Source organism: Melitaea cinxia, chromosome 18, assembly GCF_905220565.1.
Source record: "Melitaea cinxia chromosome 18, ilMelCinx1.1, whole genome shotgun sequence".
Classification (NCBI taxonomy): Eukaryota; Metazoa; Arthropoda; class Insecta; order Lepidoptera; family Nymphalidae; genus Melitaea; species Melitaea cinxia.
The window spans coordinates 6806362-6826747 of NC_059411.1; the positions used below are offsets into that span (position 1 = coordinate 6806362).

Below are 20386 nucleotides of genomic sequence, written 5' to 3' on the forward strand. Positions count from 1 at the left end.
TTCGTAGTCAACATGGAAAAATATGAGTTTAAACAAAACCAATAGGTGAAAGTTTCTACCCACCAATGGCTGTTACATTTAATCAGGTTTCTCTCGCAGGGCTGTTGCAAATAAGAGTTGTTTAAGCAAATAACTTCAGGAAACAATAGACGGACGTAAACACACGTCGAACGTCAAACGTCGACGACGTCGTCGAACGTCACACACGACAAACGTCGGGACGTACCTGACGTTAAATAATTGTGAATATGGTAAACCTCACACTTGCAGCACCACAGGAACCACTAATTTGTTACTTGACAAAGGGAGAAAAAATGAGGTAAAGACCTGCTAACTCCTGGTTCGATTTTCGAACTTTTTTTTGTTTTTGTACCTTGGGTCGTGTCGTTTCAATTTAGTCGTATACGAACTACAGTCATCAACTACAATTAAGCAAACAAAAAAAAAAAAAAAAAACTATCTAAAACCGCTTTGCTTCATCACCGCCACTGTAAGCTTCGTTATTCAAAAACTTAAGGTTTGGCTTATAACACCATCTATCGTATAATAACTGAACTAACCAACAAACAAGGGGTGAATTTCATGTTGTGTTTGAACATAAAGTGAACTAAATACCAAAAGTTTTAACAGAGGGTTCTTTTTCAGTATTTCGGTTCAAATATATTTTACTTGAAGAAGAGAAGTATTCTTCTTAGCCTTATTAAGAAAAGGAATTTATATTAGTGTAAGATATTTTAGGCCATTCTGGTGACCGGTATAATATAAGCATATTATACCGGTCACCATAGATGGTCAAGTTAGTTTTTATCATTTAGATCAAAATGCATACTGGATAATTATGTCAATTTTTAGTTGACTCTTTCTAAAACAAACTTTGCTCTATTTAAATTTCCTTGAAAAACAAAACTGAATATTGTAAGAGTAAGTTGTTCATCTAGATCAGGTAACCAAACTTATGTTAGTTTTTACAACGAACCATTCAAATATATTTATTGTGGGCGTACATTTAATTTTACCACTAACTAAGTGGACAATGCCAGTCCACGATAATGATTTCCTTGTTCGTGAAAATTTAAGCTGTTCACTAGCAAATATATATGCACATACTTAGCAATGTGCAGAAATAATCACGCTGGAAAATTTTACCTAGTTAAATATTAATAAGCGTTTACAAAAATAAAGATTACCAATGAGATTTAAAAAGTTAAAATTTTGTTCAAGTTGCTAAAAACGATTTTTTGGGTTTGATATGTTTTCATATCTACACAGTAAACATTTTGTAGGATTTATAATATTGAATAATTAATACAACAATTCAATTGTTGCGATATAATTAACGATTACAATAGATATGTTAATAACCGATTCTTCCTAAGATTGCCTGACTTAATCATGCAATTCTATCCGGTTATAATGAAAGATCTTCTCGTTGAACTTTAGTTTACAAACAAATCGTTCTCGAAGAAACATCATGAAACATAAAGTCGTAACGTTTATCATTTTAGTTAATACAATTTTAATAAATTGTCACGTGACCAGTAAAACAAAAAATGTTGATCCAACTACAAGTATGCCTTTGGAAAATCAAGCCCAAAATGTGTCAGAAAAAAAACTTGGTGAAAAGAAAAAAGATTTAGTGAAAACGTTTAATTTAAATGACAGTCCTGTTTATCTCGATGATGTGTTATTTTCTTTGAAGAATCAAAACTGGACGGATGAAGAACAACCCTGCTTGCGGACGACGCTACTGTTATTGCAAAACCTTCAAAACTTCACTTTATGGGCTGTATGGAGTAAGAATTTTTTTCAACAATTAAATATACTTTAAATCAAGTAAAAAAGACACGACTGGCTAACAAATGTTAATTTTGAAGCAATAGCAATCTGATAAGTTGAATTAGCAAATATTATATCTATAAAATTCAGAACGAGTCCGAGGCTCTTCAAACTTTAGAGATAAAAGCTTATCTCACTTTTTCTTTTTAATTTCCAATTTTATTAAGTTACACAAGACATTTTAGTTTATTTTTAAATACACCCATATTTTTTTCACTTTAATAAGCGGTAAAAAATACATGAAGCCGTTTTTATTACATGTGTTTATTTGTGTTTTATTGTATGAGTATGTTTTGTTCCACACTCAAAAAATATAATAACACCTGTAATCCGTTTTTGAACAAAAACAATTGCAACACTTATTTGTATTTTGTAAAATAATAGAATATTTTCGAGGTAAAAGCATATAAAGCATTTTTATGCTTTTTAAAAAATGCTCTATACACTTTAAGCACAACTTGTAATTATGATCATAATCTGACATGCATGCATATGCACCACTACTCCGAAAAACATTTTCTTTGAGTGTATATGCGTAATATAAATAAAACAAAAAATGTAGTGATAAATCTTTCTTTATTTATAGATTGGGATGCAATATCATCAGAACCTCAAGGTCTACTTTACGGAAGTAGGTTTCAATTGGGAAATTTTGATCAGTGTATGAACGCACCTTGGTACAAAACCCAAACGGATTTAAGAACTCAGTACTGCTTAGCAGATATTGCTCTGGAGAGGACAGATAAACCTGTGAAGAAGCGAATATCTGATCCATTCGATCCATATCAATCAGCTTTGAATCTTCTAGAAGTGAGTGCAAATCTTTCCATATACATTTAATTAAGTATACAAGTTTATTATCGTGTATAATTAAAGAGCGTTTCTTTTTTTCTGTTAGTAATTTCGTGTTCCTCTTAAATATACCACTAATAAAGCACAGCCACCATCACGCTCCTAATATACACGCAGTGTTTTTAAAAAAATTGTAAATTTTTTGTCTAAAAAATAAAAATTTGGTATTTGATCAATCATTGTTGTAGATCGATATTATTAAATGAAACCAATTTTCAGTACCAGTCTGTCTTTCGTCGGCCATTAAATGAGCTGACATGGGGAGTGTGTGTGCCAGTTGTCTGCCAACCCAAGTCTGTGGAGAGACTTATGGGCACTCTCCTGGCGCACAGTCATCTGGGCACAGCGGGGCTTCGCGCGCACATCTCTGTTAGTGAATCATGTCAGAAAGCAGATGAGCCAATGCAATTTGATGGATTGTTTTTTGCTTTTATGTTCGTACCTCTTTAGATTTTAAGTACCTATATATTTACGTTTCAGCTTACTAATTTAATAATTCTTAAGGGTTGAATAGGTTAGGGAACACAAAGGTTATTCATTATATACCTGTAAAAGGCCATCTTAAAATATTAAGACAAAAAAGTATTTTAATTAATGTGGCTTTTAATTTTATTTAAGAATAAGTATTGGGTTAAGCAAATAATGTAATAACTACGCTAAAAATCTAGACACACTTGTATATTATGTCATTCAATTACTTATGAAATACACAAATAGAGTCAACAATGTATTTAGGAAAATAATGTAAAAATATTGATTTTATTCTTTCAGTGGAGTCATGGGATTTTTGGTGGTTATTGCGTTGATATGTACGTTCATAAAGTTCAAGAAGAAGGAGTTGAATCAAAATAGAATCGGTAAGTTATCACGTGTTTTGCAACTAAAAATTAAATTAACGTCTTAAAATCAACGACCTCTACGTGGATCTAATTACTCCTGTTTCGTGGCTTCAGAAACACACAATACACAAGCAAACAAATTCCCAAGCCACGGCAAACATCTGTATGCCAAATGCGAAGATCGAACCCGCAACCGTCAGTGCAACAGCCACAAGCCAGCGTTGTGACCGTTGCGCTAACGCGTCGTAAACTGTATTTTTTATATCACAAAGGTGACAAACAAGCGGACAATCTGCTGGGTCAGTTGCATTTGTAAGCGATTACCGTAGCTTATGGAGGCCTACGATAACAGGAGCAATGCAAGCGCCTTGTCGTCCCTAACCACAAACCTCTCCAGGCGCTATGGCTACCTTTCTTATCACATTAACATAAATCTACTTGAAAGCAACACATAATTTATATAATAATGCTATGATTTGTACGATTTTTATTTTTGTGTTACCCACAAATTAGGATATTCGAAACATTTTTTAATATCATAGCAAAAATCGATATGTCGGTCGGTAGAATCGGTAGGTAGATATAGCTATGATTTTAATTTTTAACACAAATACGTATACTCGTATAATCATTTTAAAGCTTCTTTTTCAACTAGAGTCACATACTTCAACAATATAGGACATTTAATTTTATTTCAATTTCAGGGCATAATATTATCGTTGCGTTTGATATAAAAACGAACGCAAAGAATTTATTGAAACAATCTGGAAAAGAACTTGAGGTGTTTTACGGTATTAAGTTTCTGACAATATGTGTGATTGTCTCAGCACACCAGTATGGTATATTTAACGGGGGACCAGTGAGCAACGGCTCAAAGTTAGACGAGGTATTTCTATTAGTAACAATTATTAAAATATTATTATGTGATATTCAATTACGGCAGTGTTTTAAATTAAAAAATGTATAGATTTTTTTTATTTTTTTATTGTTATATTTATTTTAATAGCGATGTTTGCTTTTAATTAAGTCTTCCAGTCTAAAACTATTGAATCGATTTTTCATTAAGTATTAGAAGGATAAAGAATTGCCAAATAATGTCAATGGCACCATAGGTCATAAACATAAAGATCTAGTAAGAAGGATTGAGGCAGTGACAACGCAAGTGTGAAGTGTGAAACCGCGAAGACAGATTATTATTATTAATAGTAAATACGTCACACTGTTTTAATCATCTTACAAATATTTTATTCATGTTTGAGTGATATCATAACATTTCTGTTAGACTTATAAAAATGCAACACCATTTTTTTATATATTCTATGATTTTTAATTGATTACAATTATTTTATTAAAAAAATATTAAACATATATTTTCAGGATATATTAACTATATTGGGAATGATGTTTTTGCACGAGGACATCGTAGTGGATTCTTTTTTTCTGCTATCAGGTTTTTTAACAGCTACATTCCTCGTAAAAGCAAAAAAGTTACCAAATCTATTTTTCCTCTTTGTGAAGCGATACGTAAGGTGCGTTATTTAAATAAATAAAAAATTAAACTTGAATTTTTATAATTTTAAAGATGATAAATAAAATGAGCTATTTACTGCACCGACTATAGTTTTGCTATGCTCTTGCTTATTTCTCTCTACCTGTTCGTTCGTATACAGTCTTATTCATATTATTGGATCATCTTTCATACACGTTTTGTGTTAAAGTAAATTAAGTAACACTATAAGATATTTACTTTGTGTGAGGTATGATTATCTTCATATATAAAATCCTAGAAACAAAAATAAACTACAGAATTAGTTAACTTTGAGAATCATATTTATAGTAATATAGTAAGTAATTCTTATGTTTTTCGCCACAGGTTAGTCGTAGCGTACGCTGTTGTCATATTCTATATTTGCGCAATATTTCCCTACACTGGGTCTGGCCCGCTGTGGAACAGAGCCATAGCTGGTGACACAAATCAGTGCAGGAAGAACTGGTGGCTCAGTCTTCTCATGCTGAGCAACTACATTGATAGCGAGAACATAGTAAGTGAATTTTATTGTCTATAATAGTTTGATGGAGATAAATTATTTGTTTACTGCTGTTCTGAAGGTAAACTATTCTAAAAAAAAAAAACGCACATCGTTTAGTAACAAATATTTTATGTAGTAAAAATGGCATGGGCAACTATCTTGGAATTTCATAATACTACGAAATACCGGAATTCACTGGAAACTCTTTACCTCGAATTTCAATACTGTTTCCTTGAATAAGAGAGGGGAAAAATATGTAATGGAAACGATGTCGCGGTTACAGCTCACAGTTTACTTCTAAGTTTTTTTTTCTTTATTCTTCCAAGTTGCTCCATAACCTCTTTTAGCTTTATATATCTTATTATAGTAATAAAAAATAACATATTTTTATCAGTGCCTGGTCGTCAGCTGGTACATTCCTTGTGACTTCCACTTTTTCGTACTCACGGTGACCTTGTACTGGTTCTACAAGAAATGTCCATCTGCTGGTAAAATACTAGCGATTATTGTCACCGTAGCTGCAGTGCTTACTCCAGGAATCATCAATTATGTATATAAACTACCCGCGATACAATTATTTACTTATGAGTAAGTATAACATATTTTATCGACAATAGGTTGGTCTATTAAATTAATTAATTATTATATTTATTAATTAATATTAGCTGACATTAAATAATTGTGTTTGCTCGCAAACGAAAAAAGGAACCGACTTTAACTACGTACATCAACAACTTACACAAAGGAGGTAGATAAAAAAATTGTCAAGTAAATACGCGTGATCAAGTATTACTCAAAAAGTACTCCTCAAATCTCAATCAAATTTATATAGGACTACATGACACGTACCAGGTTTCGATCAAAATAAGAATCATCAAACCGGTAGAACTAGTAAAGAGGTATGAGGTATAATAAATACAACGTAGGTGGACGAAATAACAGTCAAGTAAATACGCATTATTAGATATAACATGACAAGCACCAATTGTCGATTAAATAAAGAAACATCGAAATTGGTTCACCAAGTAAACAGTTCTGAGGTAACACAGATTAAAAAAAATACAGTCAAATTGAGAACCTTCTCCTTTTTTGAAGTCGGTTAACAATTTACAATCTCATCGCGCGATCGATTGCTCTGAAATTGTTTTACGGTTGAAACAATATACGATAACTGAATTCTTTAAATCTGAATAATATTTATGAAAATAATCTTTTAGTGGAAGCAATGTCTAAGTAGATAGAATATGATTCAATAATTAGAATGGTCTCGTAAAATAAGTAGTAATCGGTGCAGTTAGTAGCCGTGCCACCTCATGTGCATGATCATATCCTAGTAATCAACGTTTATTACAATATTCTATTAAAACATCAGTGCAATAATTGTAATCATTGCTATAGTCATTGAGTCATTGTTGAATATTATCTTTATTTTTTATTTTAACAAGAAGCTTAGATAATAATGTCATAAAATAAACGATTTTAAATTATTTTCACATGTAACAATAATTCGTTACCATATCATTCGAAGTGCCAATAGTTGTTTATATTTATTTACCTTAGATATTTATTTTCTCGTATAATGTAACGCTAGTACACGTAAACATAGCGTGCGAAAGAGATTTTTTTATGTAACTGAGTAATGGAAAATTCTAATCTTCTCGGCACATTGTTTATTATTGAGTCACATCAATTACAATGCTACGCCACCATTACGCATCTACTTGTTCCATGAGAAGTAGAAACTACAATTTAATTGAAAAGGACTCAGCAGGAAATACTTTGCTTAAAAATTTCGAACCTGACTGATGTAGTATCTTACCCTAATAAAATATAATATATAGCAAATAGTGTTGTGTTTCTGTCATGATTAAGATAGTCAGAACTCCTATAGAGGGTGGGCTGTAGGGTCAGCTTAGTTATTATTTTTAATAACCAATCATCAATCATAAATCATTCAATTCGTTTTAAAATCGTTTAGCATTAGAAAATTATTAAATAATAATAATAATACCGTAAACAAAGATTATGGAATAAAGCCAACGATGCAATTGAAAACGACTATCTAAGCTTACTATAAACAATCCTATTTGAAAAAATTCCACATCATAAGGGTTGAGGTTATAGTAATTAAAAAGTGTTTGTTATTTTGCATAATTATCATCACTTTATTTCTTTAGCTACTTGTTGTCTAATAGAAATTAATACTCATTATTGACACGATTTTATCAAATTGAACTGAAATGATTGAAGTATTTTTTTTCCTTTGCGAGGGTTTATTTTATATCGAATAAATCAAATCCATCATTCATTCATTAAAAATAATCTGACTTTTTAAGTTTCTGGAAGTTATTGAAATTTAAAAAGGATCAAACTATATAGTATCTACCGAGGAAATTCGTTAATACACATTTGATTGAAGTTTGTTGTATAGCAAGATGAGTAGACATAATGAACTTATTAAGATCTACAGAGACAACTTTAAACATACAATTTAAGCCTATTTTAACTATATTGTTGTACAAAACACTTTTATTTTGAGATAAATATTTCTCCGTGACACCATATAAGAAGTATATTATTTATTTTTACGGCAATTAACTATGTAAAATATCCTATATATTGTTTTTTTTTTTTAGTTTTATAACAAACCCCCGAGGACCGTTGCAGTTTCACATGACGTACATAAAGAGCCACACTCGTTATGCCGCATATCTCATTGGTTTCTTTAGTGGCTACTTATACGTCTATTGTGCAGCCTCCGAAAACCTTAATAGGATGCCAAAGGTAACGTATAGATTAATTAATCGTTTGTAAATGTTGTGATTTTATTTGTATGACGAAAGCGTAGATTTTTAAGATTTATCCGACACACAATATTTATTTCTTTTTTAAATTTTATATTAATTATAATAAAACAATTTTTCCTTTTTTTGGATACTCAGTCCTCCCGTGACCCTGGTTGCTGACACAAAAAAAAAACACAATAAACCGCGATAAAATCCAAAAAAGTTATTTCATAAATTTCATAAATTTATATAAATTTTTTATATTCTTAAATTATTGTTCTCCGTCATGAACTCTCACATCTTTGTATAAAGTAGAAAATTATAAATTGTTATTTAATGGGAATTCGATTGATTTATTGGCGGTATTTTGGCAGGCTTAGACAAATCTGCACTTCATTTCTAAATCTCTATTTTATAAAAAAATGTGTCTGCCAGATTCAATACGCGACTGGAGTTTACCCCTTAAAAACAATTACAGTAATAGATATTTAAAAATATATAATTCATGTCTTTCGTCTCGCAAAAGACGTTGCACGGGTTGGGCCTGTCTATGGGTTGGGCGGTTATTCTCAAGCGTTATCTCTCACTTATTTCACTCCACATATATATTTCATCGACAACAGCTCTGTTGGAGGTGTGTGTATGCCGCATAGGAACTTCAACTCTCACACACGTATTATACACGTATTTGTATAAATCGGTATTAGTTTCCGGTTTGAATGTCTTTCCTTGGGGGTCTCCCTACGCTGCCTCAGTAAGCATAAGGATGTGACGCCACGCGTCCGTCAACACTCTCGATAATGATTTTCTTAAAACGATAGCCTAAGATTGTAGCACTATTTGATAGCCTAGATTTTGTACTACACTGGTTGCAGTGTGTAGTTTGTACTTTATACATGCCCATTTTGATTCAAACTAAGTTGATGAATGAATGAAAAAAAATAATGAAATGACTATTCTTCTGTTTTCAACAGAACCTCTGTAACTTCTACTAAATCTGATGTATTTTCGCTAAAAATATTCGACATCTACCGAAAACGAAGTATATAAAACGTGCATAAAATAGATGAAAGGTTATAATAACTGATATCGGTTATAATAACTGATACGCCAGTGAAAGACGAAATAACTAATAGCAACTAAAACCAAAATAAAGAAGATTAAGTTGAGCGACGCTAGTATTTTAATAGAACATTAATTTCTAAATGTGCGTTTTTCTTAACAACTTACCAGTAAGAGAGCTGAAACAAAGTCACTAGTTGTCTTCAAGTTGACTTTTTGTAGGTACATACAAAGAAAATAAAGGCAGTGTTTGTCGTACCCATTTGTTAGTTAATTAAACAAGATTTTGTTTAGTATATACCTAACATGTTACATACTAGCGTTTATTTTTATAGTTATGGGTCTTAATGTAAAAACTGTTTCAAATGTCCCAGGTCGCCCTTACTTTATGAAGCAAAATTGTGTCAGAATTGATTTGTAATTATGTGTAATTTGTTAATTGCTACATTCTTTTAAAAAGTATTAGTATACAAATGTATATGAGAAGTGAGGATGAAAACATAGGTAGTACATCCATGAAACGATTTCTTTCCTATACCGTTTACCGTACCGTTATTTCCGTATACCTGACATTATTTTTTAAAAAAGTTATTTGACAAAAAGACTATTAGGTACTTAAATAATAAATTAATTATTATTAGGCTCCCGAGTACCAGTATTAGCCCAAGGTCTGGCCAGGTACTACTGGCCTCAGATTACAATATAAAAAATCCGCATTAGTTCGCCCTTATTCTACATTAAGATTTTTTGGAATTATTAAATTTCAGCACACTTCTTTTGTTGTATTATTTAATTGGGAAATGTCTACGCTATAATATATAATATATACACTAAGTTTTACTTGTATCTTTTTTATTTCCTTTGATTCTAAATATATTTACTGTATAGATACAATCAATCCTAATATGAATAGTAGTTGTCACTTAATTAATAAACAATATTATTGTAACTTAATAAATAAAACAATAGAATAGAATAGAATAGAATAGAATAGAATAGAACAGAACAGAACAGAATAGAACAGAACAGAACAGAACAGAACAGAACAGAACAGAACAGAACAGAACAGAACAGAACAGAACAGAACAGAACAGAACAGAACAGAACAGAACAGAACAGAACAGAACAGAACAGAACAGAACATAACATAACATAACATAACATAACATAACATAACATAACATAACATAACATAACATAACATAACATAACATAACATTACATAACAGAACAGAACAGAACAGAACAGAACAGAACAGAATAGGATAGAATAGAATAGAATAGAATAGAATAGAATAGAACAGAATAGAATATACTTTATTGCACACCACTCGGAAAAAAAAATTACATAAAACATTTACACATAGAGATAGTAATGTACAAAGGCTGTCTTATCGCTTAGTAGCGATCTCTTCCAGACAACCTTTAAAAATAGGACAATAGAAATAGAATTATATAATAACAATTATAGCAACTAAAAGAATAAAAATTAAATTTTCAGAAATGGTCAGTTTTTGGCGCATGTCTCAGTTTCATCGTTATGGGAGTAGTGATGTTTACCGGACCTATGTTCCTTTGGCGCAGTTATGATGTGCTAGAGAGCGCCGTGTATGCCGCTCTCAACCGACCAGTATGGGCTAGTAGCGTAGCACTGCTTGTTATGTGTCTGTCCCTTGGACAAGTTCGTGAGTGTACAAAAGTTAAATTTCTTGACAAGTATAATTATTCAATATATCACATGTAATTAATGTGTTTTAGAAAATGTTTTACATTGCACCACTATTTATATAATATTATTAATATTATTCATTAGCACATGACTGTACTAGGCAAGTGTCATACTAAAAAAAAATGTCATCATCATCATCACTTCAGCCTATCGCAGTACACTGCTGGACATAGATCTTCACAAGTTCATGCCAAAAATGGAGTGAACTCACGTGTTTTGCCCATAGTCACCACGCTGGACAGGCGGGTTGGTGACCGCAGGGCTGGCATTGTCGCACCGAAGACGTTGCTGCCCGTCTTCGACCTGCGATTTCAAAGCCAGAAGTTGGATGGTTATCCCGCCATCGGTAGGGTTTTTAAGTTCAAGGTGGACTGTAATAGGCTGAAATGATTGATGATGATGATGGTTGTTTTTAAAGAAGAAAATTTTAACCTCTTAATTTATGTGTCATATGTGGAAAAACAGGTTTTTTCTTTGAAATTGATTTAAAATTAAACTGTGCAGCCCTCATCAAGAGCTTCTTAAGCTGGTACCCCTGGGTACCGCTGAGCCGCCTCTCGTACGGTCTCTATCTCATCCACACGGTGTTCATAGCCCGCAACGTGTACGTAACCCGTAACCCTCAACATCACGACTACATTAATATTGTGAGTAGTTTTTTTTTTTTAGTAAAGCATATATTTTTTTAGTTTATTTCTCCATTTATGAAAATAATTATTACGTACGATTTTATAAGATACTCACTGATTCGGAAAACGTTGTCTTGCCGCTAAACACTATTTGAAAATAGGGGTTGGTGGTTGAAGGGTGAAAATTTAGGTTTGTGTGTATTTTTCAACGCCAAATCATAATAAAAATAAATAAATAATTAAAAAAATCAGGGGTGGACTACCCTTAAAATTTAGGGGGATCAAAAATAGATGTTGTTCGATTCTCAGACCTACCCAATATGCACACAAAATTTCATGAGAATCGGTCAAGCCGTTTCGGAGGAGTTTAACTACAAACACCGCGACACGAGAATTTTATATTAATTAATTTAAAAAATTATTTAGTTAATTATAAAATCGTTATCATATTTCCTATACACAAGAAAGTTGATTTGTTTTCTCAATCAGAACTAAATCTATTAATTAGAAAATATTGCATCATTTTTGAAAATTTGCTTTCGTGGCTTAGAACAAGAATACGAAAAACGCAGCACAAAAGCAAATTCGTTTTACATTTTAAGCTTGCCACATTTGAATTCTTAAATTTTATAAATCGATACTGAATAATTGCCATGATGATATTTTAAGCATACATATTTCGGCTCATATTTCCCTTAGTTACGGCTTTCTTATTTTCACTTGGTAATATTAAAATTTGGGTTCCAGTGTTACGGTGACAATGGACGTATCTACGTTCATAAACATCTAATTAGTCATTTATCTATATTATTCAAAACACGACTAATAAATGCAAAACTGATATAAAGTGTAACATTTCAGATGACATACTGCCTCGGTATCATTTGTGAAGGCTGCCTGGCAGCTCTTGTTATTTGGCTTTTTGCTGAAGCTCCGATCATCAATCTTCTAAACATTTGCTTCAAATACAGGTATTAGTAGCTTTTTCTTTTTTATTTAAGTATTTCGCATAATATTATGCTAATATTTGAAATCCGAGAGAGTACTTTAGCTATTTTTTGCTACTTTAATTTCGGTTTTAAATGGTTGTTCAAGACCATTTGATAAATTTATGAAGTAGAGTTTTGCAGTTTTTTTATTATTATTTTTATTTATTTATTATTTTTTTCAGTGTGAACAAACGAGCCGATGAAAAATCTGAAGAAAATGCATCTATAAACGAAGGAAACTACAAGACAATTAATCGTAGTCATCTACAAGAAAATTTGCCTACGGCAATACACGCCGTTTCTTCAAAGATTTAAAAAACATAGCTTGTGGTACAAACTATAAGTATATATATAAAAATTTTGTGTCTAAAAATCCAACATTCTCAAGTTCATTGTTTTATTTACCTGGGGCTTGGGTCACGGACTCGAAAAAAGATGACATGGATTGTGAGCGGGAGCGTATTGTGATGTCAACTCGTAGGTTTTTGCTTTAGTAAGGAGGTAAAAGTTACCCTTTAAAGCATTTTGACACATTATTTAGTAGTCTATGGCTAAACTACACAACGACTGCTTTTACAACCCTTCGTACCCGGTAATAAAGCCTTCTGCAGTGCATTGGGGTTATTAGCTGAAAGTGGCTGTGATAATTTCACAGCTATTATTAGAAAACGCATCGCATCCCTGTTGAACCGGTCCGGGGCAGCTCCAACAGCCTCCTACGGACAGTGGCAGCGAGACTGGATACGGACAGTGCTATTATCCTGACATAAGACACAAAAATTTATTGTGATCCTTTCAGTTTTTGTTACTAACATAATTTAATTTTATAAGTATTTTTAGAAGTATTATCAATAAGTATTTTGTTTTTGTTCTAAGTATTTTTGTTTTGCTGTACATAAAATAAAGTATATTTTTATTGATACATCATGTTGTTACTTTAGACTTACCTTAAGGTTTCATATTTAGGCTCCGTAAAGAAAGCGCCGCAACGATAAATACCCAGGATAAAGCACCGAACAAAAATTTACTCTAAAAATTATTTTCTTTTTCTTAACTCTAATCAAATTATTATTTTTTGAACTAAAACTTCTTTACGCACGCTTGGCTTGGGCGATAAGTGGTGAATACGTGACGAGATCGTTACGAAAAGTGTGATCGGACGAACGGAAGTTGAAAGATGATACTTATAAGTTAGTTAAGATAGAAAGAGAGAGAGTTGCGTTTTGTAAGTTTTATTTCAGTCGTGTGGTCTAAAGCACGCTCGTTTTTTCTTCTTTTAGCACCAATATCGGTGTCAATATAATATCTAAACTATATAACTTATACTTGAGTTGTTTTATTGTTATTTTATCATTTTTTTTATTACCATTTCATTTTGTCATCATCAGCGCCATCTGCCTTCGAAATTATATACTAACTAGGCACGTATATGTATATAACTAACACTCTAACGTTTGCTTAATATTTCTATAGATGGCGTTGGTAGCAAAATTTTCGTGTGATTTATTTTAGTTGCAGACAAAATCATAATCGTCATATTATTATGAGGTAATTTTCATATTATTTTAAATAAATAGAGCATACAAGAAGCCTCTGGAGATATCATAAATTAAAATAGCACATAATATATTGATTTCATGACAATATCATATGATCCGTAAGTTGCAAATTAATTTACCCACATGCATATTGCAGGTAAATCAACAGGCATTACGTCACTTAGGCGAGCCGCGTGATATTAGTATTATTATTAGACTTCATTAGATTATGCATAGAATAGCGCTTAAATCACGTAACTGCTTACCAGTGTATTTTAATATAATTGTATATAAAAATTACCTTACGGACAAAAATACAAATTTTGTTAATTGATCAATCTTTTGTTGACAGTATTTATAAATCTATAGTACATTAAAAATACCTAACATCTCTATAAAATATAAACTCTTGTTATTGTAAAACCGTTAGTATAATTCTATTAAACTATGTATTATTTAGCAACAATGAATAGTTTTAGCTGTGTAATGTTGGAGTTTTATTTTCAATCAAGAATTTAAATTTAAATTGTAGGATTAATCTGTTAATAAAATGTAGTAAAGAATCAAAAATAAACACTATATTTTTACAACCAACAATTCAACGATGATACTACATATATAGTTTATTGTCATTAAAATCATTCCATTAGTTAGGTATATATAATGGGATATTTTTGCATTAGAAAAGTCCTAAGTTGTACTGTGTACCTATAATTATGATGTATAGATCGCAGCTATGTAAGTACATATGAAACATGCTAGGAATCTGTATCCAGCGTCCAGCGGAGCGCGACTCTGTTTGGCAACACAACAGCAGCAAACATAATGACATAATTGCCGGAGGAGCGACGGGGGGCAATGCGGGGCGCATGCGCCGGTTTGACGGCCAAGGTCGAGGCCGCGCGATTCTGCCGCGCGCCGCCGCGTCGGCAAGTCTCTTGTGTGCCCTCTTTCTCGAAACTATTTCTATAAGGGGTAATGCGCAATAAACGCCGCGAGTGCACCCTCTACACTACCCTGCCATCGCCACAAAGGTAATATCATCTCTAATTTTTTCTCTACCAATATAGAGGCTTAAAATTCGAAACACAACTCTACTATCGAATGGATAATGTTTGTAATCACAATGTATTATTCGTAGAGAGGTACAAACAAAACTACCTGTACGGTTCAATCATTAATGAGTCTCGTAATGCGATTGCGGGTATAAATAAAGACGCTCGCCTGTATTGTACGGCTGGGTACTTGACAGTGATCATAAACAAAATAAAGGTAAATATGGACATGTTACAAATTGGCCACATCGTTCTTGGTTATTACGTGCCTCGCGTCATCGCGGTGAGCGCTAATCGGCTAAACAAACAGCTCGGTATATTTTTCAGAATAATGTTAGTGTCGCACGTAGCGAGACCTAAGGCTCTAAAACAAAGGTGGGTTGTTACGTAATTTTTATAAATCGACCCTGACAAACAGCTGCGCAGAATTTCGTCGGTAGTTAGTTACTTGGGTATTTTGTCTAGTAATGGCTGAAGTAAACATTTTTCTAGAACTCTATCAAATGATAATAATTTATTTAAATGTATTTGACAATGATTTAACTTAAATATATTGTAATGCTTCTAATAAATAGGATAACATAAAATAACGTATGCTAACAGTTTTATAAGATTATTCGTAAATTATTCACATAATCTTCCCAAAGATTATGTAAAGCGATAACTATATAAATAAATAAACAATCTTTTTTGATTTTTCTATTGTCAAATATTACTTGTTTATATGATGAAGCGCTTATTTTTCTTATAATCAAATATATTTTTACTACATTTAACACTTATACTCTCTATATATGAATGAATCTCTTTGTAGAAAAAAGCCAGTCAAAGTTAAATTGCGATCGTGACGTCAGCAATAACATTTCGATTATATGCTTACAATATTATCACTTGTCAAATCTATTTACGATAACGTCTGCCTTTGGCATCGTAAGAGCATTGTTTTTAAACGTCCTTGTATTTTCTCGAAATGTCGCGGAACATACATTGCCCTAGCGTTGTCAGTTTAGTCCTATTTACCTGCCTTGTTCTAAATATAACCTGCCTTGTTCTATAGGCTTATGGGTCGATAGGTGCTAGGAAGTTAAGAATAAGATTTAGAGTACATGCCTATCTATTATTAATACGAGTAATAAAATAATTTAAATCTAAATGAATCAGTTTTATATCCTACCCAAGCTTATATTTTTAAAATTTATTTCTTTACTAGCTGTGCCCCGCTGATTCAACCGGTTAATTTGAGGAATAATTGTACTCAAATATTAAATAGCCTATATATAGCCTTCCCAGTAAATAGACTAACACAAAAATATTTTTTTAATTTTATTTTTTCAATAGTAAGGAACTACTGGTTTGAATTGAAAAAATACTTAGATTAATGTGGTTAAAGAAACAAACAAGCTTTATAATATTAGTGTATATATTTTGAACAATAAATTACTAACGAACAGTCCTGACGGATAAGCGACTATAATATTATAGTCGCTTGGGACACATGGCTATATGGCTATATAGGCTCTTTCCTGGCCAACATACCTCGTAAGATTATCCCGGTTAGATTTATTCGTAGGACAGTGACGATTCCACTCATCACTAAATATTATATCACTCATAATATTTAATATCATCACTAAATATCTCAAAGTATACTCGTAGTTTAGACAACTTCAACGATACATCGTCGATTGATGATTGACCAAATGCAATAAGAATTAATATTAATATACAAAATTGGTACCTATCTATGTTAAAGATATATTAAATGGATACCGTCGATTTCGACCGAGATATCGTCCGGAAATTAAGTCATTTTGATCTTGACAAGACAATTATAAACGTATATTAAAATTGATTTGTTAAAATCGCAACATTTAGGTATGCACCTGCGTCCGAAGATTTATTGTATCAATCAATATTTAAAATTGAACTAAGATACAAATAAACTTTTTTTATTCAAGTTTACAAAGTTTAATAACACTGATAGAAGCGGGTTTGATTTGAAAAGACATTTGTATTTGTATTTGCTTTTAGTCTGAGTGTTCGAGGCACGTTGAGGAGATTGGAGATTTTAAAGCTGTAGTCTCCGGTTGTTATCATTAATCTTTGATGACTGTCGGTCCATGGTCCATAAATCATTTACCGCAGTAGAACATCGTGGCAGATAAATTCACAAATTTTTCACCTGTATGCAGAGGAGATCCTTTCTCACTGCCCAGTGGTCGGACGTTTACAGACATTTTAGTTAATCCATTCGTATAATTACAAAACCAATAAAAATAATATTATATTTATGCACATAAATAGTCCGGAATTACAAATCTAAAAATGAAATGAAATGTAAACGTAAATTATTCTTAATTTTATTAAATAAAATGTAGACTTGAATTACTCATTATATCCATAAACAAAGTATCTATGTAGGTATTAAATAGACGCCGAGATCGATAATTATAATGTGCACTTCAAACTGTCAATAACTGACGCCAGCTTAGTACCTACTTTCTTAAACATATAATTTGCTCAAGGTTACTCAAGAGAAGCACCTGCTTGTTGTGTGGCTTTAAAATAATTGTATCTAATGAAATTAAATTGTCATTAGTATTATTTTATGTGACGTACTTTTCAACTAATTGATTTCCAATGAAATATACCTTTACAAAAACTGTTTCAATCTAATTTGATAATATAATTACCGTGGTATTTTAATATTCATTCCTACATATGTATGAAATATTGTGTCTTGCTTGACTGACTGACCGATAGATCGCTGAGCCTAAACCATCAAAGTTAGACACATAAAATCTTTTTGAACATAAACCTACTACGTTTATGTTGAAAAAGATTTTTTTGACGTGACAACGTCTAATAAATCGATGAACGCAGGCGGCATGAGGCAAAAGGATGACTTTTGCATTACGCTCATTGTCCCGTAACGCTCAGTGATAGTATATGGAATACTCCACTCCGCATTACTCGATTGGCTTATATGTTCGAGGAGACGTTTTGTTATAACGTTGTCACGTTAAACTATCGGCCGTAAACCAACTTTACAGACAACCAATTTTTTTATTTTTATTTTACAAATACATGTGCTTATTATTTTTGGAGTTAAAAGTATGAATAGCATTATTATATATACATATTAAGAATAACACTCGTTAAGTTTTTTCTTTGAAAACTTTATCCTAAAGTGGGTAACATAGACGATGGGTATGAAATTCAAACTATGAATGTTTAATGTTTATTATTAATGCAGTTGAAAGTATGAATTGTAGTTTGAGCACCCACCTTGAAATAATTTAACACATTTTGCAACCTTTTAGTGTTAAATGGTAATAGGAAGTTTATTTTGTGTGTAAGCTCCGTCAATTTTGATGTAACTCAAAGGTATACAATTATATCATCATCGTTTTCAATTTGTACCTTAGATAAAACAACATAAATGAATATTTTTTTAACCTTATAACCAAGAGAGCAAAGGACGGTATCAAGATTTTTTTTTTAATTTGAAAATGACATATTATGAACTTTAATGTTACTTAAAAGACTAACGTTGAAATTTAACTTATTCTACTCAGAAAAAATGTTGTAATAATGTGAAGTAAAATTGTAGTAGTATATATACAAATACAAGGAGACCCTAAGGTGCCAAAACTGTGTTTAATAAATCATTAGATTTGCCAAAAGTTTTACCGAAGTCACCATTACAACGTAACAAAGCACACTCCCTGTTGCATTAAAGTGACTTACTAAAATTGTTGTTTGTATTACGGGTTCTTTTTAACCAATTGTTCCCAAACCCTTAATGTGTCCATCTCAACTTAAGTCAATATATTATATATAATATCTCATCATATTATGCCAATAAATGCCATGCAAAAATTATTTACAACTGTTGAAATCGATGTGGGCGTATAGTTGACTCCTATTGTATCTACTTGACAGGGATACTATTGCATGTGACTATAATTCTGAAAGATTAGCTTAGCTAAGAACAAACCTGCTATACCTCGAACTTACAGAAGATAAGAGCTAAATAATACTGCTTTCAAGCAGTGTTGTGTTCTTGTTGGTGAATAAGGTGACCAGAGCTCCTGGGAGGGATTGGGGATAGGGTCGGCAACGCGCTTGCGATGCTTCTGGTGTTGCAGACGTCTATAAGCTTTGGTAATCGCTTACCATCAAGGGAGCCGTACGCTTGTTTGCCGATCAATTTATAAAACAAAGTTATAGTTCCATCTTAATTAAGTCCATCAATTAAAACGAACAAAAACTAAACGTTTTGTACCTATATATTATTACAGTTAATCATTGTTTCAACAATGACTACACTATATTATGGTTTAACAGAAAAGAATACACTATTACTTAGTATAACAGTGCGTGACTCTTCAAAATGCTCACACTAATCATTTTGATTTACTATATGAAAAAATTTTCGACTACATAATACATATTAGTTTTGTATTTGATTACAAATTAATTATTAAAGACGGCGACATTGCGAACGAAATGATATAGGTAATTGACCAAATAATGATAAAATTCACGCAAAGTAAAAAATTACTGTGTTTTTCATCGAGACCGGTTTGCCTACAATCGATTACGGGGCTTCTGCAAACCAGGTCGGAAATCTTATGGGACATTATTATTAAAAGATAAACAATGTGTTATTTAAGTTTTATTATCATAATAATATCACTATTGTGTATTGATTATTCATATAGTTAAATTATTCACAGTTTTAACCCACTTTAAAAAATGAGGATGTTCTTATTTCTGTGTTAAACAAAGTGTTGTGAAACTGGCGACCTTCTATTTAAATGCGATATCAGAATCGATAGTATAACCAAATGTCCTTTAATAAAAAGTACCCGGGTGACCGAGCTATGCTCGGTATTTTTAGTAAATCGTGTTTTTTGGAAATTATAAAGTATAAATACGAATTACATATTGATAAAATATGAATATATTTTTCGATTTTACTGACATAATAATAAAAAATAAGAACAGTCTATTTAAATAAAAAATAACGAGTGCT

At 31.8% G+C, this 20386-nt stretch overlaps 1 protein-coding gene and 2 long non-coding RNA genes across 4 annotated transcripts in view; all 3 read left to right on the forward strand.

Annotated features, from left to right (window-relative positions):
• Window positions 1-1374: 1374 nt before the first annotated feature.
• LOC123662274 (nose resistant to fluoxetine protein 6-like) lies at window positions 1375-13139 on the forward strand. The gene is made up of 13 exons (XM_045597139.1): window positions 1375-1793; window positions 2423-2646; window positions 2908-3122; window positions 3460-3545; window positions 4232-4413; window positions 4905-5056; window positions 5401-5569; window positions 5952-6145; window positions 8194-8341; window positions 10907-11090; window positions 11639-11781; window positions 12625-12734; window positions 12935-13139. The coding sequence occupies exons 1-13, from the start codon at window positions 1472-1474 to the stop codon at window positions 13065-13067; spliced, it is 2262 nt and encodes a 753-aa protein (XP_045453095.1). The 5' UTR covers window positions 1375-1471; the 3' UTR covers window positions 13068-13139.
• A 1080-nt stretch (window positions 13140-14219) lies between these two features.
• On the forward strand, window positions 14220-14777 carry LOC123662276. Its single transcript, XR_006744468.1, has 2 exons — window positions 14220-14300; window positions 14448-14777. It is a non-coding gene; the product is annotated as an uncharacterized LOC123662276 (long non-coding RNA).
• A 279-nt stretch (window positions 14778-15056) lies between these two features.
• Window positions 15057-20386, forward strand: part of LOC123662275 — an 84561-nt gene continuing 79231 nt past the window's right edge. Inside the window, exon 1 of one of the 2 annotated variants that reach the window (XR_006744466.1) lies at window positions 15057-15324. This is a non-coding gene — a long non-coding RNA (uncharacterized LOC123662275). The remainder of the gene's footprint in view (window positions 15325-20386) is intronic. The other variant, XR_006744467.1, reaches the window with a different exon arrangement.